Source organism: Prorops nasuta, unplaced genomic scaffold (assembly GCF_024137725.1).
Source record: "Prorops nasuta isolate Cenicafe-Biocafe unplaced genomic scaffold, Cenicafe_Pnas_1.2 PNAS00015, whole genome shotgun sequence".
Classification (NCBI taxonomy): Eukaryota; Metazoa; Arthropoda; class Insecta; order Hymenoptera; family Bethylidae; genus Prorops; species Prorops nasuta.
Genome location: NW_027116812.1, coordinates 1,903,103 through 1,930,815, shown reverse-complemented (window position 1 = coordinate 1,930,815; position 27,713 = coordinate 1,903,103). Strand labels below are relative to the sequence as shown.

Sequence of the window (27,713 nt, the reverse complement as noted above, 5' to 3'; positions counted from 1 at the left end):
TTTTGCAAGGAACAATTGTTGCAAATCATTTTATCTTCCCTCCAAAATCAGAAATACCAATTAAATAAACTATTTTAGAAAAGTAATCGTAAATAAAAAATGTTTGACTATAATAAGGAGCTATATTAGATAAACTCATAATTAAATTAAAATATTAATTGATCGAACTCTGTAAACAAAAAATTATGAAAAATTACATTGTAGTGATAAAATCTAACTATACGGGTAACAATTCACTTATAAACGGTGCAACGCAATAGAAAATAAATAGTTTGACAACAGCTATTTATATCAAACAGAGTAAAAGAAGTCAAATAAATTTTTTTAGGTTGTACCATTCATAAAATATTTAATGTTTTAATTTAACATATATATAACAATAATTCAGTGATAAGAGCGAAGAAATGAGAATGAGAAGGCGAGAAGAGCGAGCACTTTTACTTCTTTCTTACTCTTACTGCTGAAACAGTGTAGTTATAAGCTAAATTAATTAATTATAAATATGTCAAATGTGGTACGAGATAGACAAACAAATGATTAGAATTTTTTCCTCAGAATAGCATAGAGATTCTATGATTAAAATATTTCATATGATCTGGGTTGCACCGTATATAAGAATAATCGAGGACATGTAGAAGCAGGACAAAAAAAATTTTAAATGAAAAAAAAGCTCGTGAGAAGAAATTTTGATTGAAAGCTTTTACAAAACTATAGTGTACTTGTTTAGCTTAAGTTCAACTCTCAATCTGACTCCATTCTAATGAACATTCAAGTATACTTAACAAATATAAAATTTGTTTATGAAATAAATGAGTAAATTAAATCCAATACAATTTAAAATAACGAAAAAATACCTTTCAATTGTGCTACAGTATTTATTAATTATTCTTTTTCAAGTACTATATAAAAACCATAAAAACTCAGTTTGCAGTCTTTTTTACATCATAGACCGAAAGATTGTGATGTACGATACTGATGTACGGATTACCTTAAATAAAAAAATATAATGTTTAAAAATTTATTTAAGAGCAAATCTAAAAAAATGTTATGCTTTTTCAAGGGATTTCCATCCCTCGATTAAAATTTTACATCAGAAGGTTTATTTCGACTCTATTTGTTTATGTGTCAGATTTCATTAAATTCTAATCAACTGTTTAACTGAGAGATAGAATTTCCTTTACCCTTAAACGGTCATGCAGCATCAAATCGACCGTTCTTACTAGAAGTAGAGATCAAAAAACTGAAATAATCTAAGTAACAGATAATTGAATAAAAAAATACTAAAATATTATTATTTTTCACGCAAAAATTTGACTATCGATTTGACGCTGCGCGAATTACAATAATTTGAGGATCTAATAAGTTTATAATTTATTGGCACGCTAAAATAAATATGTAATCATGCTTACTGCGCTAAAAGTTACAAACGAAAAAGTCACAAGTTTTCCTGCCGTTATGTTGCAGGGAATATTAGTCCTGATCATCATTAAAATAAGCAATTTTCTTGATTTGAGTGACATTCGGTACCAGCGACTTTTATAACTGTATTTAGATGTCCAGTAATTAACATATTTAAATATATCTATATAAATAATAAATAGTTTAAAAGCTTACGTATAATAGCGTATACGATAGGCCGCGTCCATTAATCGTTGGGCTAACCAGCATTTAAAAAATACATGCAATAATTGTACACTTGCAAATTCGATAGATCTAGCAAGCTCATCCAGTACATCAGAGAACAACAATGCCTAAAAATGTAAGCAAGAGTGAAAATATCCAAATAATTAATCAAACAAACTCTTTTAGTTTCTCAAAAAGGAGATAAATACAGTTTAATATATTAAGTACATAAAGAATAGTTTTAAGAATTATTTGTGACCATAGTTTGAAGGTTTTGTTAGAAAAATCGGGGAGGAAAATTTTAAATTGCTATCATTATATATTTAAAAATTTGTTTTCTTAATATAAGAATTAAATATTCAATCAAAAATAATTATTTAAACTTTAAAGTATGTACTTTTCGTAATAATTATTTTTCTATTCGTATTTCAAATCACATCAGACCTGAACTGCTGTTATAATCATCATAATCACCAGAATTCCAAGTGCAAAGAATAAAGTTATTGAAAACAAAGATTCTATTTGTTGGGAAAATCTGTAAAAATAACAAACTAATTATTCGTGATACGTTCATTATTTTTGGTAAAACTCATTTAAATAAAAATAATCGTATATACTCACTGCATTGCACGATTATGCTTTTTAATAAGATTGGATAATTTTTTGTATACCGCATCATTTGTCGTTTGCAAATGTAAATCGATATCCAAATTGCCATCTTCTAAAACGTTTTCCAGCTGATAACTATATATAAAACAAAATTTTTGAATCGCCCTGCAAATTTAACACATTTTTCGTCAAATGATAATAGCATTTGATCTTCTCACCATACTATTTTAAACATCCCACAGGCGTGTTGAATAAATGTTATAAGTAAGATCTCTGGCGTGATTGAGATCACGCAATGAAAAAATATACTGGAATTGACATGGAACATAATGAGATAATAATACTTCTCTACGTCCAAATGATGATCTACAATAAGAGGTGACACATCTATACCAATAGTTTGATTTGTTCCAGGTAGAGTTTTTAGCATATTTGTGGAAAATCGTGGAAGTAATATGTAAGTGATCATAATTCCACAAAGATAAACTGAAAATTCTATCATTATTAATTAAATTAAACAAAAGCAAAATTCTTTTCATACAACTTGCAATTACTCACGTATGTAAGAATTAGAAATCAATGTTCCAGTTTTAGTATAGTTGTGTAATATATGCAATTCCTCTTTGGTTTTAAGGTTTTCCCAGTCTTCGGCCAAGTCGGTCAAAAGTTCCTTCAACTGTAATAAATATTAAATAAATAATGTCCAATTAACTCGTTAGGCACACCTATAATATTTAATGCTGCACCTTTCTGTTGTTGATTAAGAGATTTAACAAATTAATGAAACATGTAACATCAACGAGTATCGGTGAAAGACATTCTAGAACATCAGAAATATTTGCTCGAAGCTCGTAGCACGCGACACTCTAGACGATATAGAAATTTGTAGAAATTATTATATTAGGCTATTTTTTATATAGTACGAAGATTTCTTCTAAAAATAATTAAAGCTCCATTTTACGACTAAAAAATAATTTTTTCTTAATTTTTTTTTACAATTCTATGGCAAAATTATTTATTTTCTTTGTAATAAAATAGAATCCAAGAAGAATTCTTCGTGCCAGCTGCTACCAAGTATTTAATGATAAATAAAAATCATTTTATTATATAAATTAAAAAAGAGTATTTTGCATTTTTTGCTTACCTGCGGGATGATGATCGATGTTCCTAATGTTACAGCAATTATAATTGATATCATACTTGTAAGACTGGACTGATACGGCCATTGCCCTATAATGTACAATAAAATTTTGCATGAGGTATAGTAAGATTTACGACGATGGTAAAATTCTTTTGTCTTATCCATATTTGTAAACGAACGTCGCTTAATCACAGACTGGCGTAGATATAAAGCTGTGCCAAAGAAAAGTTACGCCTCTCCTTATTAAAAATTCCCTGTATCCTAAAAGAGTCGCAGCACTGGTAATTAAAATAATAGCGTCAACTTTTCTAGCTGACGTGACAAAAAGTTCAAAGGAATATGTTATTAGAGGATTCCACGGAAATGTAAAAATCACACACACTGGAGAACGGGGGTTGGGCGTCTCGATCAATTCACACGTTCGAACTTCCACTGCATTGAATATTTACAAAGACGAGTACAATGAAATCTTTCCTGCCAGTTTTACTCTCGCTCTACATGTAAATTTTTAATATTATTCTATACGCAATTGGAAAAAGCACTATTCTTACTTAAATTTTCATTAGATGTGCTTTTTTCTTCATTTTTTGTATTGTGAAATAATTAACTGGATTCCTAATTATTTCTTATTACACAGCTGCATATGCTCTATATTATATGCACTGCACCATTTTGGAGTAACATAATTTTGAGAAAAATGGACTTAATTAATTATGACGCTTTAGGTAAGTAATATTGCAACATACAATTTTTTAGGGGCAAATGCATGTAATATTTATTGATTCTCGATAAAAAGGCACAATAGTTCTTACATTCTCCTATTTCTCTCATAGCTTTAATAAATATTTTCGATGGTTGTGCGAATCCTAATTAGTAAAGGAATATTACTTCAACATTTTTAGCGAAATCAGTAGAATAATTTTTAAGTTATCTTGCTCGGCGCGCGAAATTTTTAAGTTCCAGAAAAATGTATTTACAGTTTTTGAGTTTTGCTCTGATGAACGTATTATAGTTACATTTATAAATTGTAATTTCAAAAGGGCTTGGAAATAATCGTTTAAATTTTTATAGCATTACACATTTCACCTCACTGCTGTTGTGTTAGTATGCAGCAGTTCTACAGAGTTAAAGAGATTCTTGTAACTGTGTGTGTAATGTAATAGTGCTTCCAGCGAAACGCAGTACTCTCCATACAAACTTTAAACGCTTTGTTTTTAAAGGAACTTTTTGCAAATTGGCGCAACACATGACTCAAAAAGTTCCCAATCGATTTGCGTTTTTTTGTTTGTTTTACAAATCATAAAATTCTCTGCAAATGAAGCTACTAGTTCGAAAATATTTATAAATTAATATTTAATATAGCATTATAAAAGTAAAACAAAAAGAATGAAAATTACACACTTTTCTTCAAAACTCATATTTATGTTTAATTTCACTATTCATGTATAAAAATAAATTTATTCTATAGGAACTTATATTAGAATTACAATGGTAAAAAGCAAACATGAGTTTTTTGTTTCTAAACGAAGCCATAAGTGCATAAGTCACGCCGATTCAGGATGCTTATGCGAACAGTATAACGTTTGGGTTTACATAACTTTTATTTTTACACCATTTTTGTTCCAAAAAAATTTGCAGCTCCTATTAGAAATACACACGATTAGATAAAAAAAAGCAACAAATCGGTTGAATGTTTATTTAACCTGGAAAAATATGCCCAAGAATGACGATTTTATCGTCAAACTACACAAAGCTTCCTTTTTAAATAATAAAGGTGTAATCAATGTTCAATTAAATTACGTTGAGATACTACTGTAGAATTAAGTATAATTTTAAAGATGCCTGATTATTAAAAAATTTGTTCGAAATATATACATTTTTCATCGTTTAATTATATTTATGCAAATCGCAAAACGGATAAAAATGATGTATAACACTAAATTTCAATATAAAAATTAAAAAATTACATTTCTTAATTCCTATGAAATTAAAAACTATAATTATGATTTATATCTCATTTTTTAATCCTGATTAAATTAGGCTTACTTCTGTTTTCTTTTTATCTTAGCATGCACCTTTTCCGTTCCTTCTTCATTTCTACTTCTTTTCTGTTTGCCTTTATCATTATAATTACACAAACGTGGAAAATAAGAAAAAAATGTTGGTAGAAGTGTACCGATCCGTTCCGACATCATTTCTGTCATTGGCACTAGGCATAATAATTTTGAAATAAATAACATCAGAATTTTTTATAAGTTACAATAAATTATTATGAATATCTTACATGTATCATCTATAGGTTGACTTGTTGTTTCAGCATTTAATGCTAGCATTTGTAAATAATGCATTTCTGCATTTAATTTTGGATTTGGAAAACTACTCGGTTTGTAGTTAATTTTAATCTTTTTAATTAATTTTTCAGCAATGTTCAGTGCATCTTCATTAATTGGTGGCATTTTCTTATCATTATAAGTATAAATGTTTAAAGTCTCAGGAAACTCAACAACATCTTCTAAAATAGAAACATAAATATTTAATATTTTATTATATATCTAACTTATGCAACATAATATAACTACCTTGAAATGGAATTTCATATAAATAAAATCCTCCTCTCTCTTCATTTGGTATCAGGCTACACAATTTAGGTTCAGAAATCTTTGTAATTCGTAATGAACAAATAATCATTTTGGAATTATGCTCGCACCTAGATAGTAGAGCTCCAAACAATAGTTTATTATCTAAATATAAATAGCATTTATTAATTTTCTGTAACCACATATATACAGTCAAAATTTTAAATTTATAAATTACCTTTTCTCAAAGAACTTGAACAACAAGTTACAAATTTTGGTGGTGCCACGCAATACATAGGATCATAGGATATTTGTTTAGTACCTATCATCTCCAGTGTGCGCTCTCCTTGTCCATGTAATTTGGTTTTTTCTTCCTTTGTAAATGAAATAGTTCTTTCACCTAATACTTGAGCAAATCTTATATCACTATTCAGTAACACATCTTGCATATTTTCACTCTGGCTTCTCTCCTGAATATGTATAAAACATTTTAAAATACAACCTTATTAGAATGATAATTTAAGAAAAAATCTAACATTATCCTCAGTTGTTTTTTCCTGACAAAACGTGTTAGTTTGAAGTGGAATGTTTGAATCCTTACTCATAATGGTTTTCTTTAACCTATAAGATTTACTAATCAAAGAAAATTTTTATTAGTAACAATCAACTCATTTGGAAATAAATATTAACTTACCTGGTTAATTTGTAAATAGAAATGTCAACTTCAACATCATTACCCAATTTGAAAGGCAAATTTGATAATGTTCTACTGGGAAATTTTACTTGCTCAATTAAATCAGCAAGAACAGTTGGCTTATAATCCTCTTCTTTAATTTTGTTTGATAAAATTTCTAAATCTTTATAGAAAATACCATGATTCCACTTATCAGTTAAACCAATAATTGAAAGTTGAATTTTATTTTCATTAAACTGAGAAACTATTTTTCTTATTTTAAACTTTGTATCTTCCTCAATTATTGGATCATCATTATTTGTAAAAAACAATATTCTTTTATTTGTTAATTTTATAGCTAATTTATAAAAGCAATTTCTAGCGGTTATTATTGATTCCAATAAAGGATAAGTGGAATTCGAACTCATTTGTTTATAATTGTGCCAGTCATTTTCATCTGTAGAACATACAGGATTAATTGACAATTTATACTTATAAATAATTCTTTTAAGAAAGTAAATTATCATATTTACAAATATGGAGTGATTCCTTTAACATGTCTAATGTAATTAATTTAAGCTCTTGAATGGTCTTAACATGCTTAGAGGATAAATTATCACTTGAATCTTCCAATCCCAGCAAAATTAAACCCATACAATCCTGCCTATTCCACGCAAGTTTTGGCATAAGAATTTCACTGTACATCTAAAGAAAAAAGAAAAATTATTTAGAACTTTGTTACTTCTAGGAAAAGTATATTTTTTATAATCTAAAGCATTCTGTAAATACATGTATGCTTTGTTGAAAATAGGTTTCCTTTTTCCCAGGAATACTTTTAAACATTGATGGTGTTGAATCAATAATAAAAATTATTCCATCCTTGCCACCATATCTTTCTTCCAATAAACATTCAGTTTCATCTTCTTGTAATTCTTCCTCCAAACTTGACATTGCTGTTACAGTTTACAGATTGCAGAAAGAGGTTAAGTTTAATTGAATTCAATGGTGTTTGTCTCAGTTGTATATAGGGGGTATAAGTATAAGGAGTATAGAGGATGCGTTCCACTATAAAGACCTGCAACGCTCGTAATATTGTATGATATGTATGTACGTGTCACATGCCCTATTACATTTATGAGCATTTTGGGTCCTAAGTGGAACGCGCCTATACTTGACCGCCAAAAGAAGTATTGTTTTGTTTATCGTTAACAAGTTTACATACTTAGTAGTCTCTTTTTATTTCCAATGGTACAAATTGCTAGTCTGACTGAAGTAATTCGATTAGATTTTTATTTATACTTTACAATTGCAAATTGCTAAAACTCTCGCATTTTTTGCAGATCACAACTGCAGCTTATCATTGAATGATTTGCATGGCTTCAGAAGTATAATTAAAAAAAACTGTCCAAAAAGTGACTACTAATTTACATATATTTCTCCCGACATTAGAGTTTATATACATAGTTAAGAAACTTCGTTCAACTGCTCAAATTTATACTTATAAAAATAATAATTACATAGACAAATATATATATATTATAAAGTAAATATAATTAATAATTGAATAACATTGTTGAAGTTGAAACTTGATAGCGACTATAGCTAGCGGCTATAGCGAGTCACCTGTCACATATATATATTTGAAATAAATAATCGCAAGTCGATATATCTTTTATAAGAAAAAATAGGCTTAAATTTTTTATAAATTAATGACGACGGATGAGTAAAACTTGCTTCTGAATAAAATGATAATAAGGAAAATAATAAGAAAATAGAATTTATAAATATAAATAGAATATTAAAATAAAAGATTTAATTTTGATCATAATGATAAAAATACAAACTGAAATTTGCGGGTCCGTGGCACTAGCATATCCGGCGGAACAGCATTGTGCCAGATGATCACGTGATCAAAGATCGACTTCTTCGTTTGTGGCCACGAGGTTTTGTGGTGAAAATTAAGTTTACCGGGTGGAAAAGGCCCTCTATTTTTGTATTTATACAAAAATGCCCTCCAGCAATCCCTTACCACCCAAAGAAAATGCCTTGTTTAAGCGAATTCTGGTGAGTAATAGCCGATTAAAAAATTCTGTTTTGGACGGACCCCTCTCTCCGGCTAATAGAAGTCTTCATCCTTCCCTAATGATGAAGCACTCTTTGAAAATCCGTAAAAAAGTCACTGGCGACTATGACCTATCAAGGCTTCCCACTTACTAGCGTCAAAAACTCCACTTGCTTTTCCATTTTATAATACTTTTTTGCTTCCCAGTAATAATGTAAAGGCAAGGAAAACCTTTAACCAATATTTCTCTGGTCTAATAGTTTTTCTTACTTTTTGCAGAGATGTTATGAACATAAACAATACAAGAATGGGTTGAAATTTGCAAAGCAAATTTTGTCCAACCCAAAATTCAGCGAACATGGTGAAACATTGGCAATGAAAGGTTTAACTTTAAATTGCTTGGGACGCAAAGAAGAAGCTTATGATCACGTACGACGAGGCCTCAGGAATGATTTGCAATCCCATGTATGCTGGCACGTTTATGGATTATTGCAGCGATCAGACAAAAAATATGATGAAGCAATTAAATGTTATAGAAATGCCCTTAAATGGGATAAAGATAATCTTCAAATTCTTAGGGACTTATCACTGCTTCAAATTCAAATGCGAGATTTAGATGGATATAAGGTAAATATTTCTCAGAATAGAATTATATGGTAGAATTTATAACTATATTTATTTTTCATATTATTTTTCTTACAGGACACAAGATACCAATTGTTTATGTTACGTCCTACTCAACGTGCTTCATGGATTGGATTTGCTATATCTTATCATTTATTAAGGGATTATGAGATGGCACTTAAAATTCTAGATACCTTTCGAAAATCACCAATGGTAAATATAAAATATAACATTTGAAAATGAAGAATAATTACTATCTGCATGAATATGTGAATTAGTACATATTGTTAAATGTAGCCTTTAAATATTCTTTTACATTAAAATATAAATTTACCGATAAATATATTGTAATAAAGAGATGTGTATAAATTGTGCAGATTTCTTATGATTATGAACATAGTGAATTGTTGCTGTACCAAAATATGGTTATCCAAGAATCTGGTGAAAGTGAGCAGGCTCTGAAACATCTTGACAAGTACAGCGATCAAATATGTGACAAGGTTACTGTAAAAGAGACGTATGGTAAATATCATAAATTTGGATTTGAATTTATAGCTCATTAACTGGGGTAATTCTGTTTTCGATTAAGTTAAATATCTTTTGACTAATTTGAATGAAGTATAGTCAGAAACTGATTGGTTTTAAAAATAAATCATTATAATAAGTAAACTTTTTACCCAGTTAGTAGGTATAAGCCTAAACATAATCTGTGTTTTGTATGGTAATATGAATTAACAAAATTTACAGGTAAGCTGAGATTAGAATTGAAGCAATATGCAGAAGCAGTGCACGTGTACAAAGAATTGTTAAATATAAATCCTGAAAATACATCATACTACACTAGGTTAGCAGAAGCTGAAAGGCTAACCCCAGAAGAAACATTGGTTATGCTTGAAAGATATGAAAAATTATTTCCAAGAGCTCTTGCTCCTCGGCGTTTACAATTAAATTATGCGACTGGAGAGCACTTTAAAACATTGGTTGATCGATATTTAAGGAAAGGTATGTTGTTTAAATCAGATAAAATTCTTTAGTCAAAAGAAAACTTAATTACTATGATTAATGGTTATAGGTCTTCATAAAGGTGTACCACCATTATTTGTAAATCTTCGTTCATTATATACTGACCAAAAAAAAGTAGATGTAATTCAGTCGTTAGTTCTTCAATATCAGGAGGCATTAGAAACGCATGGACATTTCAGTGATGCAGAGAAAGACAATTCACGTGAACCAGCTTCGGCACTTCTTTGGACGTACTATTATTTAGCACAACATTATGATTTTCTTGGAGAAACTGAAAAAGCTTTAGATGAAATTGATGCTGCCATTGCTCATACTCCTACGTTAATAGAGCTTTTTGTTACCAAAGGTCGTATTTATAAGGTAAATTTTCTGTTTCTTTTATTTTTGAAAATAAAAATTGTATAAAATATCAGTAAAATTAAATTTTTCTTACTTCAAAACAGCATGCTGGAAACGTACAGGAAGCATATAAGTGGTTGGATGAAGCGCAAGGACTGGATACGGCCGATCGTTACATTAATTCAAAATGTGCCAAGTATATGCTTCGTGCAAATCTAATTAAAGAAGCTGAAGAAACTTGTGGTAAATTCACAAGAGAAGGTGTATTAGCTATGGAAAATCTTAATGAAATGCAATGCATGTGGATTCAAACGGAAGCAGCCAATGCATATCAGCGTCTTGGAAAATATGGGGAGGCATTGAAAAAATGTCATGAAGTTGACAGGGTAAGTAAAAAGAGAATTGTTAATCATATTTTAAGCAGTTTTATTGCGTATTCGTAACTCTGCTTTTCTTACATAACTTGTAGCACTTCTCTGAAATAATAGAAGATCAATTTGATTTTCATACGTACTGTATGAGAAAGATGACCCTACGCTCTTACGTTGGTCTACTCAGGTTAGAGGATGTCCTTCGAGCCCATCCGTTTTACTTTAAGGCAGCGAAATGTGCTATGGAAGTATATTTAAGATTGCACGATTACCCGCTACCAGATCCAACGCAAACGCAAGAAATCGACATCGGTGAGTCTTTACCTTTTTTTCTTTATTTAACCGAATTCGGTCAAATGTGTACAATTTTTCTATCACTAAATATGTTTTTAATTCTGAATTTCTTGAAAGCTGTACACACAGACACATGGAGTCTTTATAAAAGACAAAGGAAATCAATAGACAATGATATCTTTGAAATAAACAGGTTTTATTTAAACCGTCAACAAGCTCGATATAGATTCATGAAATAGCATTGCTTAGAGCCATTCTGCTGACAAAATATTCACCGCAATTACGTATATTTACACTTCAATCATTAATCACAGACAATGCGCAAGTATACGGCAATATTGCAGCATTTATACGACTTCACACATGTCAACATTTGTTCTTATTATTCGCCACGTACTAAGACGAATAATTGGATTAAATTGTATAAATTAATCGTTAACGTAATATCGTAACAATAATTAACTTAAGGAATTTTATTTACAAATATAATAAATACTCTAAGAGTAGGCGTTGTGTATGTGCACAACAAATTGCACTCTGTGTGTACGAGACGCTGAGTAAAGTAAAAGTTCTTGCACACTCAAATGTCTCCCGATATGGCATTTACGCAATTGCCTATTTACAAGAGTGTGGGACATTTAAATATTAGCAGGTCCTCGTTTTCGTCTGGAGAATCTGGAGCCACGTGGTGGCTTGGCATAAAGATAGCCACCAGACTGATCTCTTCTTTGAGTGACCTGTGGAGTAAGGAAATAAAAATGACCACCGTCCCCTGGCAAACTGTAGGCGAAATACGCATTAGGTTTATTGTCTGGTCTTCCTTGATCGCCTATGCCACCTAACGGACCGATAAACTCTGCATCTGGATTTATAGGTGGCCTTGGGTCACGATAATTCACCGCAATATCTCCTTCCAATGATACCGGCCGAATAGGACGATAAGGCTGCTGCTGCTGTGACTGCTGCTGCCTTTGGTCTCGACTATCGGCCAATTGAACAAAGCCTGCACTACCACTGCTACCATATGCCCTGCTAGAATCTTGCACAATTCCTGGCACATTGTAGTCACGAATAGGAGTCTGCTGCTGAGTTCCACGATTCTGCTCCAGCCCATAACTTCCAAGCTGACTCTCCTGCTGAATCTGCAAAGGAGCACGATAGCTCTGCAGGGCCGACGGTCTCTGCCTCTGCTTAGGATCCACTATCGGAATGAACTCACTGTCAGGATTTATCGGTGGCAATGGATTCTTAAAATTCACCAAAGTGTCGTCCTTCAATGAATACGGACGCAACGGCTGATCACCGTAATGAACTTTCACCTTTGGAGACTTCAGCAAGATTGGCCTAGCCGAATTGTAATCATTTGGAATATAAGCATTGAGGTCGTAATTCGGCCTCTCTGTAACACTGCTGGACTTCCCGTAAATAGGAGTGGTACTTGGCAGCGATTTTAACTTTTTGCCAAAGATCGTAAAGTACTCTTTGGTAACGTCGTCCAGCAGCCTCTCCTCCTGTTGCGTGAAGTAAGCGTGCTGCGGATTTTGCGTAGCTTCGCCAACGGGTCGAAGAGTCGTAGTTGCGTAAGCACTTGGTCTCTGCGTATTGTAAAGAACAGCTTCCGGTCGAGGTCTTTGCTCGACCAGTGGCTGCTGTCTCTCGTACTTCGAATCTGTATATTCGTACTGACGCCCACCCGATTCTATGTCTTGGTACTCATTGTAAACTGCAGTCTGGCGCGGTTGTTCGTAACGCGGCCGATTTTTGTAGTAAGAAACTACGTGCTGCTTGTTGCCTCTCTTGGAATAATCAGCAGCCTCGAAACTGTACTGATAAATGGGTTTGGGCTTTTTGCCCTCTTCATAACCGTAACCCTTATCTCGAGTACTCGAGGTGTCTTGATAGAAACTCCTAGGTTGTTCGGTTGTGTAAGAACGAACTGGGAGAGAAGAAGGATCGTTGGATATTTGTCGATAATAAATCGGTGCCTCGTCGGACAGCATACGTTGGCTCTGCGACCTCGGTGGACTCGACTCAAATTTGTTCGAGGTCGAAGTAACGCCGGTATCACCGAATTGGTAAACCTGTCGATCCTTCACTAACGTATCTATCAATTTCACACTGTAATCCTTGATGGGTGCTTCTTGAGTTTCACGAGAAGGTATCGATTCGATCTTGTAATATGGCTTGGGTCTCACCTCTTCGCGAACCGGTTCAGCTTCTGCCTTATAGAAAGGCGACTCTGTAGTAGTGCGATAATAAATTGGGCTTTCCGTAGTGGCTGTATTATCGTCGCTAGCTTCCTCGTAAAAGTAATACGAAGCTTGACTGACACGTCCAGGTGCGTTGGTCGTTATAATATTTTTTACAATGGTAGCTGGAGTTATTTGCACAGGCCTCTCCAGAGTGGAAGCGGTTGTTGTGGGGTAATAAGCTACTATTGGCGATGATTTACCATTTACTATGTTGGACCACTGATCTTTATTTTCTGTTGTTATTTCAGGTACCCGATTGTTCACTACTGGCTTTATTGTAAAGTATTCGGTATTATCCAGAGTCGATGGCTTTTCTGGTGTTACTGTGGTTACCTCGATAAACGGTACGGACGTTTTAGCATATATCTTCGTCGGCTGCATCGTAACGTTCTTCTTCGTGATTTTACTCACGCTTTTCGTACTCACTGGATACACGATGGTAGTTCTCGTGGTGGATTGCGAAGAGCTGGTACTCTTCGGATTTTTGGTAGTTAATTTTCTAGGTGGTAAGTAAGTCACTCTAGATCTTGGTGTGGTTTCAGGCCTTTTGGCGTACTTCTTGGTGCTGCTGGAGGGTTTCTTCTCGTCCAAAGCTGAGAAGAAATCTGGAGGAGGTGGCAGAATGATCCCAGGCACTAATGGACCTGGTGGTACAGCTGTGGTATTATCCTGTTGATAATAAAAGCTGTACGGCGTTGGATAGTATACGGATTGGTCATCGTCATCGTAATCAGTCAAGTTGCTTGGCGGTGGCACGAAAACTGCACCTGGTGGCAGGGCGTGATACAACGGGGGAGTTGGTTCATCTGGACGCAGATTTGGCGATTTCTCGCCACCCTTGACCCTCGCAACGTTGTTGGATACCTTGTCGTTCTTGTTGGACGACTTGGCATCGTTGTCAGGACCAGCCGTTACAAAAGAGCCGTTTGGATTGACTGCGAAAAATGGTCCCTCGCCTGGTAGTACTCCCTTCGAGTAAGGGCTGTCGTAGTCGACGAGGGTGGTGCTGTTGACGCTGACTGTACCATTGGGCCCGATAATCTGTACCGGCCCATCCTCCGTGAGCTGTATTGGAAAGGGCGGTGGTACCTTTGGTGACTTTGGAATCTTGACTTGCCTCCTGGGGGCGTTGTAGTCGTCGATCGGAGGCCAAGTCTCTTTATTATCCTCGAGTGCATTCTGATCAGAGGCTGCTTCGTGCTCGGGAAAGTTACCGCCCCGAAGGACGAGCATGTGATTTTCCGCCAGCCAAATATCCTCGTCGTCGAGGCCTCCTAGATTATCAATGGTGTCCTTGGGGACATCCGAATTCGGCAGGTAGCTGATGATTCCCGGACGCTTTGGTACCTTCGAGTATATCTCGTCCTGTATCAGTCCGTACTTGCCCTCTTTCACTTGCTGGGAAAGCGTCTTCTTGTCGTCGTCCTCATCGTTCTTGCTGGATTTTCTCTCCTTACCGTTCCCAGCCGAGGACATGAGAATGCCGTCGTCCCACAAGGACTCGGTGACCTTTTCTTCTTTGGAATTGGAGCCGGCTCTGAGGTGACCTCCCATCAATCTGTGCGACACTTTTCTATCTGGTCCCGTCACCGTGATATCATTGTTCTTGCTGCTAGAATGCTTCTTATGGGTTGTCTCTGTCCGGTAGACAGGATGACTAGATTCCTCGGCACCCACGTGCCTCCTTTCCCTATTCGATTCATTGTCCACCCCACTGGCGATTGATAGGCATGCTACTAACGTTACCACCGCTAATAACAATTCTGAACAGCAGCGAACCATCTGAAATCAAAAATTACTGCTTTTAATACCATGCATGTCGTACACGTACCTATCAACCAAATCTCTCGCTTCCGGAAAAATTTCTTCCACGATCAATCGATACTCGACGAATAATTACACACCTCTGATTTCTCGTAGATACCCATGGAACGAAACTTTTCATTATTCGCGATTAAGAAGAGGAATTTGCTAGTTTTTTTTCAGATTGATTTATTATCGCTAGGTGTGTGAACTCTTATATACCACAGATCTATCCCATGGAAAGCTGCTTTGTAAAGAAATGGTACAAAGAGAGGAGGACTGGAAGCAAAAGCAAAGTGGGCAGCTGAGAGAAAGAGAAAATCAGAAGAAAACTTGTGAAATCTCTACGCATAAAGCAATTATCCGAATTACACGAGTAGCAATGCTCGAGTTGAGTTACGTTAAGGACGTGAAAAGGAAGAAAAAACGTAAGATCATGTAAGGATATTGGAGGTATTACGAGCGAGGCGTAAGAGCAAGAGCTGGAGAATTATTGCAGTGATTATTATTGGCGATTTTAGACTCCGAGTGTGTACAGCAGCTCACGGTGGGAGTCTCGGAGCGAGCACGCGAATTTCGCCAATTAGCTAATTTCGTCGGTCAAATCGTAACGACGCGGAATGCGAAACGGAAGGGTGCCACGCCTTTCGCTTGCCGGAGAAATAAGGCAGGCAGCCGACGTTGCTGGTGAACGGTCCTGGGCTCACGTTCGCTCTCGCGGCCGCGCACCGGTCGACAAACATTCACGGGTCACTGGAGTACGAGCAACGCGAGCTAACACGAAGCCAAACCGATATCTCTCCCATGGTGCAGCAACAACACTGCTCAGCTCCATAACCGATGCAAAACTTTTCAGCTCTCGCCTTTCAACTTGCACTTTTTCGCATCAGCCATCCCCCCTCTCTCTCTTTCTCTCTCTCTTTCTCTCGCTATACCTCTTCCCCATACCCTCACCCACTCCCTCATTCACGGAAGTAACGCCAGCAACGTTGGAGAACACTCCACTTCCGCTACTATCACTCTTCTTTCAACCTTGCAAACCAACTGCAATTTTTTCATTAGTCCACCCCAACACCCCACTTTACGACTCTACGATAAGCTTCTTCACACTTTTTTCTCTTTCATTCACTTTTTTTTTTTTAGAAACAATGGAAAAGTTTCCAACGTTGGATTTTATAACCGTTACGCGAATTCGCAAGAATAATGCTTCAACCACAATATCGCTGGGCACGAGCGTTTAACTGTGATTTCTCGTGTGTCGTTCAATTGCTATAATTGAGGCACCGCATGCAATAATGCTTCACTTCCGACTGGCCGGAGACTCTGGAGTCCGATAAATGTATCATTCTCCTATTCCACGCTTTTGCGTCTCTTCGATTTCTCCATGCGAGATTCTTGTACCGAATAATCGTCAAAATATTGAAAAGACCAGTGGAATATATTATTGTGTAACATTGATGTAATTGTTTCTTCTATGTATGTATTACACAATTTTAAAGTGCCTCCTTTTATTCTGTTTTAGACGAATCGCTCATCATCTTTGTAAGGACTATTGAAAGATTTTTATTTTGCATCTTGTGAAAAGATACACGAGTTGAGATTAAGGATTTCACGTTAGCTCTCTAAGTACACAAAGCCTCCCAAGGACATTGCTGTAACAATTTTCGAACGAGGGCGAAAGGAGGAAGTGGTTCCTGCTCAGATTTGTCCACTTAACGATCCTAATTACATAGAACGACATTTTCTCTCCATGCAATTGCCATACACTGGCCATTAATGCTACGGAGCACCCGAGTCCAGAAAATAGACGATATTTAAAATCACCTGTAGCAATACCTACATGAAAATCTCCTACTAATTGGCAGGACGGCATTTTCAGATTAATAATCTTTTCCAAGTTAGACGTGACACGTAATGCATAGTTTTCACCTTATCTCTCAGTCGATATGGATTAGTTGGAAAAAAGTTCATAGACATTTGATTTTATAGTTTTCTCCTCTCTTTCTTAGCTATCATAAATGTTAAATAGAGCTACACCGAGCCCCGGTTCGCTGGTTCTTTTCTCGTGTTTTATTACTCCTGGTTATCTTGTCCAAGTCAACCATAGAAAGAGAGACGGGAAAGGGGGGTGAAATAGATAAACCAGATACAAATAAATAAGATCAGAAAATTCTAATTTCGAAACTAAAGTCTTAACCCTCAAGTTTGTTATCTTGATCCAGAGAATCATCTGAGAGATTTGGGCTATCTAGACTCGATAGGAACGTTCATGCAGAAAAATTGTATACAACGCAATGTGTAGCGAGTTTCACAATTATAGATCGAATCAGATCCCCTCTGGTTATAAGAGAGGAACGTTACAATGTAAATTGTAGAACGTATTGAAAATGTTATCTTTGGCTAATTGGATAGGTCCTAACGTTGCAAAATCATAAGTCTGTATATGCTCGAGTGGTCGGAGTTGAGTAGTTAAAAGAATTTCAATAGGATCTCCTTGTCTATTATCCATTGTTGATCAAAGGCTTTCGGGAGATTCCGGCCTTGTAGCGTCAAAGCGGCGAGTTGCGAACCCGATAAAACGGCATTGAACCGATTGAAAGAGAGTGAAAGGCTGCTGAGGCTGTGTGCTTCAGCGTTGATTCATCTTTTAGGAAATTGGCCGATTCGTAGGGGTACCCCGTGTGTCCATCGTACATACTCGCTATACGCTTCGATACGAGGCTAAAGATTCTCACAAGCATCGCCAACGAAACACCACATTTCTGTATTCGTACATTACGCTCAATAACGTAAGAGCCGCAAATTCTACGTTATCCAATTGAATTTACGCTTTCAACTACTTTCCTTTCTGTTTCGCTTTGTGCTCACTGAGCAGCATTAATTCCTTAACGCCCAACGACTTTGGCATGCGTTTCTCATCCATGCTTAATTTATTGTTACAACGCGTTAATAATCGCCTTAAAAATCCTCGCTCGTCATCGATAAATACACGAGGAGCAGCTTCAGCATGTATCGAATTTATTGTACGCGACTCTAATCCGTGTATTCTTTTGTACCTACAATCAGGATAAAAACAGCTTTCTGTGTAAAATACGAGCAGCGATCCAACTTACCTTTTTATGTAACGCGGTGAAAGAGAGCTAGATAATGGCTGAATTGTGAACAGTATTCTTTGTATTTTTATACTCATAAGACAAAGTGGATCACTCGTAGCGAGAATGTTTTAATTGTGCAAAAATGCATCCAGAGTCATTGTCAGTCAGTTAGTGTAACTTTTCGTTATTCTTAATCGCTTCGATTATTATCAATCGTTCAGCGTTATTTTCAATCACCTCGTTTATCGTTACTCACCGTTATTTTTCGTTATTCTCAATCGCTCCGTTTATGTCGATCGTTATCGTTATTTTTCGTTATTCTCAATGATTTCGATTATTGTCAAACTTTAATGTTACTTTTTGTTACTCTCGATCGCTTCTATTATTCTCACTCAATTAGCGCTATTTTTCGTTATTCTCAACCGCCTCATTTCCACCCATGTCTGCAGGAAAGTTTGTAGAATTTTGTTAGAGGCATGGCGTGGTGTGGCGTGGCGCACCACTGCTTGCTCTAAATTGTGACATTGCGCGATTTACGAGCAGCCAGGCTAAAGTGAATGTATAAAACCATTTCTGGCCGTAATTCGCCGCTTGTATCGCGTCATTGTATAATGCTCCTTATTGGGAGCAATACTTTCGCCGACGTATTGAACGAAACGAGCAATTTCTGACAATATCGCGATCGTCTATGCAACTCTACTTGTACCAAATAGCTCGCTTTCTTCCAACCATCGTTCATCAGATTTTTACGAGCCATGGATCTAAGTATTCCACCAACAATTATATCAAGCCCTTAGCAACGTTAATCGACTCAACAATCTAAACTAAATAATCTAATTCACGCAATTTCTTTATTCCGCAGATCTCAAGGTTTCCAGAGCAATTATTAATAGTGGAAAATTGACATACGTTGTATGTATAAAGAATGGATGATGGAAGGGGAGAGAAATACTGTTCTACGACCAATATGAAAAGGAACGCAATGGGAATGTATATACGTGAGATGTCGGATGTCACGAGTGTTATGGTAGACTCTCATCCGAGGGACGAGTAGCAGCTGACTGGAACACCTTGGCATTGACCGGATTGCGCCGTGCCGAGGCAGCTCACGCTTGCATAATCTGCTCGTCTCGAGTTTATCCCATGTTTTCGTGCTAATAAGACTGAGGCCTGCTCTCGTCTAGCTAATCACACCGTAAACCCATAATCTCGCCCCTGTTGGCACTCTCAAATTGTTAATCATTTCCACGTGACCTCTCAGCAACACAGGCCAGTTTCATTCCTCGCTCATTTGCTGGCTCATTGACGCCTTGCATATTTATCTCGTATGGAAAGAGAACACAAGGCTGCACCAACAACGAGGCGAATTTTCTCACGCCACGGATAGCTCGTTATTTGCATATGTGCAGTACACATCGTTAAAGAATCTGATCTTGCTGGTCGTCCTGAATCCAAGCTTAAATACTGCATAGTCTGCCAGTTCGATAGGAATACCGGTTTAAGTTTCTGTCGTGGTATTTACGACTCGTCGTAAATGCTTCACGCACAAGGCAAGGTTAATGACCTGGTTTCCAGTCCAGCAGCAATTATTATTTACTGACCCTTCTTAAAGCCTGCCTCGTCGAGGTAAAACGCCAAATAAGCACTCCAGGAATTCCTTTGTGTGTGGCACTCGCAATTTTTATGCAACAATTACACGACAATTTTCGTTGAGGCATTAACGGTACTCGACTAGAGTGAGTTCTATGAGGAATGACTTTGTTAAGGTCTAGGCCAAGGCTTCATCGTTCCACGTCCTACTCATCATTCGTTTCTCAACACTCCAACAGCTGCAGGTACACTACTTTTGTATATTACATGCTGGATCAGGCTCTCACCTGGTCTCTCTTATCTCTCCAGTAATTCGTGCCTCGTCAATCGCGCCCACTTGAACCACTAAACTCATTATTTTATATCTTAATTAACCAGGCTTATTTTTTTTTCCAGTCGCTTTTTCGTGCCAAAAGCTTATCGACCTGCAGTTCGTTGTAGATTTTTGACAAGCTTCGATGATAACTGGATTATATGTGCTCTGTCAGTGGTCTTGATTTACACGACTTCTGGGTTACATTTAGTTGGTAATGGGAACATTATTGATCCTGCCAAACATTGCGTACTTTCTCTATGCAACTGCAATATTTTCGTCTACAGAAGCAAAGCACACACACACCTTACATAAGACCACCTGAGCGAGACTGTGTTTCCGGTACTCGAATCGTCGTAATCAAACCTTTGCGTTAAACACCTATTATAAATTTAATAGATAGGTACCACATGATTTTAGCGTGGAGAATGCAAAAACTTCTGACATATTTCTCCATTCGTCGATTCGACTTTTGTCTCGAATTTTACAGCTATTGCTGATTCGAGCTATTTTTACTCCTGTAAATTTTTTATTTATTTCTTTATACATTTAGATTGGTTCGGAAGAGAATTGGTCCAATTTGTTCTATTCACTGCTCATTAATGTTTGAAATTGATTTAATCAGCAAAATGAGATTTGCTTAATTAATGGATACACCACAGTTTACTCGAGTGGAGACCCGAGTTCACGCAGGTCATAAATCATCCAGCATCGTAAAACTCACTCAGAGTGCTTTGTAATTCACGGATTATCACGTCAACGCGAATCGTCCAAATAATGTGAAATCTCTACAGAGTTCTTCTCTCCAATCGAGATGAAATCGTTTCTTTGAAATTACAAATTTCTCCAATTGTGTGTTTGATTTCTACTAGAGAGCTGGGGATAGCCAGAATCGTCGCGTGATCGCTAACTTAGAGGGGAGGAAACGTGTGAATAATTTTCATGGCAGACCCTATGTTGTATATTTAGCAATTAACATGTTACAGTTGTTACTTATGCTTAATTTTTGTATTTTGAAAGTGAAGAGACAACTGAATAATTTTTATGATAGATTCTACACTGAATATTTTATAGTGAAAATATTATGGTTGTTACTTCCACTGAATTTTTTTATTTTGGAGTTAACGAAATGACTGAATAATTTTTATAGCAAGTCCCACATTGCACATTTTGCAATGAACATATTACCTTTGTTACTTCCGCTTAATTTTCGTATTTTGGAGTTAACGAAATTACTGAATAATTTGTATAGCAAGTTCCGCATTGCAATTTTGCAATGAACATATTACCTTTGTTACTTCCCTTTAAATTTTGTATTTTGGAGCTAACGAAATGACTGAATAATTTATATAGCAAGTCCCACATTGCAATTTTGCAATGAACATATTACGTTTGCTACACACTTGCACTTAATTTTCACGTTTAATTTGTACAAAGAACCATATTCAACCAGGATCGTCGCGTGATCGGAAAATTGGAGGTGAAGAAACGTCTGAAAACAATTTTCATGGCAGGTCCTACATTGCATATTTTGCAGTGAACATATTACGGTTGTTACTCCCGCTTAATATCGCCATAACTAACCGAGTGGGCTCTTATCGCTTTTAAGTTGAACGCGCTAAGGAGCATTTATACACTATATCTCTAATCTGGTTTGCGTTTCCCATTTGCATGTGGCAGGCGGCCGAGTCTGCCAACACTTATTAGTAAAAAGATTATCGTGCTTTTCAAAGGTGGAGTTATGTCAAAGTGAAAGTATCACCCACAGGTGGTCGGCACGCCAGGCGCTATCTCAGCATTTATTATATAGTGACAAAACGAGATGAAAGATAATTGCCGGTTCTGCAGCATCGATCCGGCTCGATATCCACCGGATACTTAACTTTCGCGAGTACATTAATCGTCGACCGGATATATCCCACGAATGCCACGCCACTCGATCTCGCAAAGATCAATGGCAGCAGGATGCAGGCCTTTTCTCAAACCATTTTTTCACCCGAGCTATCCTGCAACCACGTGCAAAAACTATGGAATACCACGGATCACCCTCCTCTAATCCCTAACAACACTCTCGAGAACCCAGGATGTAGCAAGAAAACCTCGTCTGGTAAATACAAACAATTTACAACGCATGCAACAGTTTATCAAGTTTCGAAATTTATATGAAAATAACAACCGCTCTTGTTTACTACTCTCTTAGAAACTATGAGGAAGAGAACTCACGATTTCGATAAAAGTTGGCTCCTGAAAACGTGCCTCTTCTTGGAAAAGCCAGGAAAATAGTCACGAGTCCTCGCACCAAGGTCTTGCGTCGTATATTCGACGAGTTTTCCTGGACACTGTTGACCTACCACTTCTCAACACTGGATCGTCGCAGAAGAATTCGTCTGACGCACGTGTGAACAATACAAGGTGTAGAAGAAGAGGAAGAAGAGGACAGGCAAAAATGCCTGGATTCGCTACGTTATAAGCTGCATGATTGAGGCGCTGGCGCGCGATTGCGTGCTGATCGTGGCGCCTCAGTAATTGTCAGATGCGTAGATGCAGCTGGTCGAGAGGATGAAGATTTTTGGAAGAATATTGAGAAGAGAATTTCGAAGAAAGAAGCGGTCGAGGAGATTCGAAACGTGGCGAGTCGTCGGTGCACTTGATGCGAGGATGCGCTGCAACGAGCGAATAGCCCTGGGCTGTGCGTGATCCGGAATCTTTATATCCACGGATCAAGCTGGCGCTATGCCAGCAACAGCGGAACGTCCAGCAGTGTCCCACTCTGGAACGCGCAAACTGATGCAGCAAACCTCGCGCGCATCCGCGATATATATATATATATATATATAAGTAGTTTCTTTATCGTTTTCTCTCCGCGCTTCTTTTTTCCATGCGCGACACGTCTGAATCCTGTCTGACGTTGTGCGTCTCGTCTTCGTTTTACTCCGTTTTCCTGTACTCTGCGTTATCCCGCTGTGCGAGGCGTGCTCTTTGCAAAGAGTTCTCCGCAGCGTCGACTGCGTTCCACGAGGCTTCGGTGAGAACTGTTGGAAGACAAAACCGGCGGCAGCGGCCCCCTTACTACACGACGCCCCCTTTCCATCTGCCCCCCGCGATACTCCAAGGCTCCCCCGCGTGTTTGCTCTTTCACTCGTTTCCGGCTCGCCTTCTTGCTCTTTATTCATTTCTCGCTTCGATTCTATATCTATCCTCGATCTTGTTATCTTCTACTACTCGTTAACTGTTACTTGCTACACGACTGTTTTATATTATTTTTGTCTTATTTTGTATCATTTTATGAAACCTCCCTAACATCTTAAATGGATCATTTGCTTGTCACAGTCCACCGCGAATCAACGAGATTTTTCTTGCTTGTACTAATTAGCACCTAAGATAAAAAGTGTCGTTAATTGTTTGTACTAGTCCCGCTTAAGTGGACCGAGTGCTCGCTTGCTTACTCACTTAGTTACTTACTTAGTTTTAACTGCAAACTGCGCAAACACGCGGAGAGCCTCACCGACTCGGAGAGAATTAAGTTAAATCGTTACGAACAAATTGCGACATTACCCGACTTACTCTCTGTCGGCAAATCAAGATCGGTGAGAAACTGGTAAACTTATCAGAGTATAGACGCACGGTTAAAAATTAATTAAGGAAATTTCAAAACGCACTCTTAATTAATCTCCAAGGGATACATAAATTTTTTCCTATTACAATCTCTCGAGAGAGGAAACAAATACTTCTGGTTATTTAAGTCTCGGGAGAGCGCTATTAGAAATTTTTAAGTGAAAGCAGCTGCATTTTTGATCAGAATACTGTAGCGCGAGCAACGAGATGTTTTTCCCACTGCATGCGCCGCTGCACCGAAATATCTTCTTATTTTTTCAACAGTCGTGCTATAAATATTCATACTTGGTATATCTTTCAATCCTGTTTTATACAACTTCCACTCATTTTTTCTTAACTTCGCGGAATAAAAATCCTCCGCACACTGCTTTGGATCGCTACTTACCATTGTACAGCCACCGTGCTGCTATATTTATTTTCCTTCGACTCCTCCCTCGTCGAACAAATTCTATTTTCTTCTTACACCAATTTTGGCGATATTCCCAAGAATCTCTGTTCGAGGAAATATCGCTTCTTCGAAGGCGTTGCGTCATTTGCATAATAATCTCGTACGAAAATTACATGGTATAAATGGAGAGCACCGAATTTAATTGTTCGATCGGAGCGCGGAGAGTAGGCAGTGCTGGTAGAAAAGAAATAGGCACGGACAGTAATAATTTCAGGGATTATTTCACAATGCAAAGATTAGAAATGGTAACAAGCGAGAGTCTACAATACGAAAACGATTAAAGTGTCCATTGTAAGCACCAGTCAATATTGCGCGGTTATTAAACTAATGCTGAGGTCAGGAGTAGAAAGATTATTGGTTTCGCCAGCCAGCAGTCCTTCGCCACTGAGTAATGCAGCAAGTATGTCAATTTTAATGCTCATTATTTTAATCAAATCTTGCGATCGTGTCGCTGACCTGCTGGCTGTTCCTTGTATAATTGACTGTGTGTACGGCACAGGATCGTAAGAATTTAAGAGAAAGGAGGGAGGGATTACAAAAAGAATAGTCTCGAGCCCGAATGCCAAAGATCCGTCGAAACTGGTTGCACTCCTTTCAAACTGTCATACGAATCCCTCTGGAAAGAAAATCATCATTTTTTTTTTACTCGTCACGTATGCAAATAGCCTTAGCAAGCAAAATCGTAAACATAAATGCGAACGTGTACGAAAGCATGGTCCACTTTACCACTCGAATCTCAAACGATTCTTATCTTTTTGCCCACTGCGATTCATTGTTCAACCGGATGTTTTGTAACTGTCAAAAAGGGGACATCGTTGAGATTGAAACGCGCTGTGTTCAAAACTGCTTGATTGTCTCGAGGAGCGGAATAATTGAGCAGGAGCTCTTGAACGACGAGTGATGCTAGAAAATCTACCGATTCAAAACTACTCTGTATTACGAGGCACCTTGGAGGTCGTTTTAGCACGAATCATCGTGACGTAATAATTTGCAAATTCCTCAAATAACTAGAATGGATTTTCGAGGAAACCAAATCAAAGGTATAACTTGTGCCAAAGATTGAATTATGTTTGTATCATTAGAATTTTGTATCGATCAAACCTGATGGATCTGTCTGTTTTCAGGGTATTCTAATTATGGATGAGAACGTAATTAACAGTGATTCTGCTGGGATGTCTGGATGTTGAGGTGGAGATTGTATTAGAGTGAATCCTCACTGGCCCAGCGTATTCTGAGGTCATGACGACATCGACTAACTAAGACGCTTCGTGATTATGTCTCGTGACGCACTCTACTTGATTCTGTACGTTCATTCATCCACGGTTTTCCCGCAAGTGGACTGAGTCAACGGCCAAGGTTGTACGCATCTGTCAGAAGTAGCAGCATCAGTGACAATATTTACGCCTCTTTTCCACCAACTTTTCGCCAAGAAGGCGCCAGTCGTGCCGAACGCAAGCTGTATCACTTTTCTGCAACTTGGTTTATTTCGAACCACAGGCTTGACTCATCGAAGGAGATTCCTCGCACGATCAAGGTCGCCGTCGTGTCCTTCCCGTTATGGATTTTTAGTCCGAGCGCAGTCTTTCTTATTTCCCCCTGTCTGCTCCCCCCACCCTCTCCCCCTACATTTTTTAAGTCTCTTTATCTTTCTCTTATTTTCCGTACCTTCGGTATTTACACTGCGTTACTGCTTCTGATCTCCCCCTCTTCGTCTCTTCTTTTTTATATCCCGAATCGTCGCGCCAATATAAGCAATACCAACCTTCAATTTGTAGGCGGTTCTGAATAATATTAGATCCTTTATTAAGAGACTAACGTTTCCCCTCCTATTTTATCCTCGTTTCTCTTTTTGTACTTCTTGGCTTGCCACCTAATAATCTCTTATTTTTAACATAATCTTCCACGCAATACTCCACCACGGGAATTACCTAATATGGCCCGATGGATCGTTTCTCGTTAATCCTGATTAATGATAATCAAAGCAATCGACCAATGACAAAGATTATTTCATTATTTCGTGTTCGTGAAATTAAAACTAATTTTTATATGCCTCTGTGCTGATAAATACAGTAGGGAAACCAGTGATATAGAAAGCTGGAAATTTTACTGTAATATTCGATCCACCAATTACAAAAATTATTTTATTATTCTTGTTTGTGAAATTAAACACACAAGATTTCTTATTTGTCTCTCTGCTGACAAATACGTTGGGGAAACGAGTGATATAGAAAGCTGGAAATTGAGTTAAAATATTTAATCTCCCATGCAATGTTCACAGGATATACAAGGTGTGCATCTGTCGTTGTGTTTCCTCCATTGAACAATCGTTATAACTGCTCATTGCTCGCTTTGTAAGGGGTGCATTCGAAAGGCGTTCTCTCCATTCAAGCAAAGATTTTGCGGAGAAATAAATAATAAGTCGTTCGCGCCAACTACGCACATCCTCCCTCTGTTTTCCGGCTTCATAAACGAACAAAAATCACAGTGATTCTCCTGATCAAAGTATTGTGAGAAACAGGTCAAATTGATTCTGGATCCAAGATCACGGCTCTTTAATTACAGCCTTTTACTTCATTATCATTAATTTTTTCGCTCTATTTTCCAGACACCCAATTGCAGTTAATAAGTAAACTCGAGTGAGCAGAACTGAACTCTCGAGACCGCTCGTGCCATGCTCGTAAAATCTCACGAAATTGAGTCACTTTTATTTGGCCATTAAGAAGCTGTGATTGGTAAAGTTTAATATTCTATATCTTATTGATAATGGCCATATCGTTCCAGATTGAGTCGTAAGGCAAAGGTTAAAAACACTCGGAAAATTTCATATTTTTCTCTTACACTTGTGCATTGTTTGCAGGATTGTTGTTGGTCCTCGTTGTTTCCACGGATCCACGTTTTATCGCACGAGCCATTGTCCTGGTGATTTTGCAGCTGAAAAGTGGAAGAAATCAGCTGCTAGAGTCTCTAGCGAGTGTAGCTAATGAGTGGCTCCTGTGAACTGGGTCGCGTCGCTTCATTTCCAGATCGAGGCGATGATGTTGGATGGTTGCCTCGTGCCCATGACAATCCTGCTTATCTCTACTCCAAAAGAAAAAGCTTTCTTCAAACATTCAGCCTGTGGAGAAATTCACAATGAAGAGTGCTCCTCGACGTTCTGAAATAATTATAATTAACTGGGTTCTGGTGTCACCTCGACTGCCCCGACCTGACATTGTTTGCCAAAGGAAAACCGAATTTCTCACTTTCGCTCACTTCCGCTAAC

At 37.1% G+C, this 27,713-nt stretch overlaps 4 protein-coding genes across 6 annotated transcripts in view; 1 reads left to right on the top strand and 3 right to left on the bottom strand.

Annotated features, from left to right (window-relative positions):
• Positions 1-25: 25 nt before the first annotated feature.
• Positions 26-3,558, bottom strand: LOC136778819 (odorant receptor 46a-like). Its single transcript, XM_066735947.1, has 15 exons — positions 3,377-3,558; positions 2,979-3,098; positions 2,787-2,908; positions 2,626-2,718; positions 2,451-2,540; positions 2,245-2,367; positions 2,068-2,158; positions 1,615-1,751; positions 1,410-1,542; positions 1,303-1,328; positions 1,221-1,240; positions 942-988; positions 705-757; positions 453-460; positions 26-120 (listed from the first exon to the last, which is right to left on the bottom strand). The coding sequence occupies exons 1-15, from the start codon at positions 3,536-3,538 to the stop codon at positions 26-28; spliced, it is 1,320 nt and encodes a 439-aa protein (XP_066592044.1). The 5' UTR covers positions 3,539-3,558.
• A 577-nt stretch (positions 3,559-4,135) lies between these two features.
• Irbp (Inverted repeat-binding protein) lies at positions 4,136-8,008 on the bottom strand. Of its 3 annotated transcripts, none has more exons than XM_066736175.1 (8): positions 7,412-8,008; positions 7,156-7,327; positions 6,644-7,079; positions 6,486-6,582; positions 6,188-6,419; positions 5,953-6,114; positions 5,658-5,882; positions 4,136-5,582 (listed from the first exon to the last, which is right to left on the bottom strand). In XM_066736175.1, exons 1-8 carry the CDS (start codon positions 7,571-7,573, stop codon positions 5,416-5,418), a joined length of 1,653 nt encoding a protein of 550 aa, XP_066592272.1. In that variant the 5' UTR covers positions 7,574-8,008; the 3' UTR covers positions 4,136-5,415. The 3 variants fall into 3 exon arrangements, with proteins under 3 accessions (XP_066592272.1, XP_066592273.1, XP_066592271.1); XM_066736176.1 differs by having other exon boundaries at positions 5,658-5,885; positions 6,486-6,570; positions 7,412-8,007; XM_066736174.1 differs by having other exon boundaries at positions 5,658-5,885; positions 7,412-8,006.
• Positions 8,009-8,518: 510 nt separating this feature from the next.
• The window catches only part of Naa15-16 (N-alpha-acetyltransferase 15/16), a 34,747-nt gene continuing 15,552 nt past the window's right edge, over positions 8,519-27,713 (top strand). Inside the window, exons 1-8 of the mRNA XM_066736679.1 lie at positions 8,519-8,686; positions 8,964-9,311; positions 9,387-9,521; positions 9,686-9,830; positions 10,056-10,310; positions 10,381-10,691; positions 10,775-11,056; positions 11,140-11,353. Coding sequence (XP_066592776.1) covers positions 8,630-8,686; positions 8,964-9,311; positions 9,387-9,521; positions 9,686-9,830; positions 10,056-10,310; positions 10,381-10,691; positions 10,775-11,056; positions 11,140-11,353 — 1,747 coding nt within the window. The 5' untranslated portion in view covers positions 8,519-8,629. The remainder of the gene's footprint in view (positions 8,687-8,963; positions 9,312-9,386; positions 9,522-9,685; positions 9,831-10,055; positions 10,311-10,380; positions 10,692-10,774; positions 11,057-11,139; positions 11,354-27,713) is intronic.
• Positions 11,513-23,421, bottom strand: LOC136779210 (uncharacterized). Its single transcript, XM_066736676.1, has 2 exons — positions 22,612-23,421; positions 11,513-15,369 (listed from the first exon to the last, which is right to left on the bottom strand). Exon 2 carries the CDS (start codon positions 15,367-15,369, stop codon positions 11,974-11,976), a length of 3,396 nt encoding a protein of 1,131 aa, XP_066592773.1. The 5' UTR covers positions 22,612-23,421; the 3' UTR covers positions 11,513-11,973.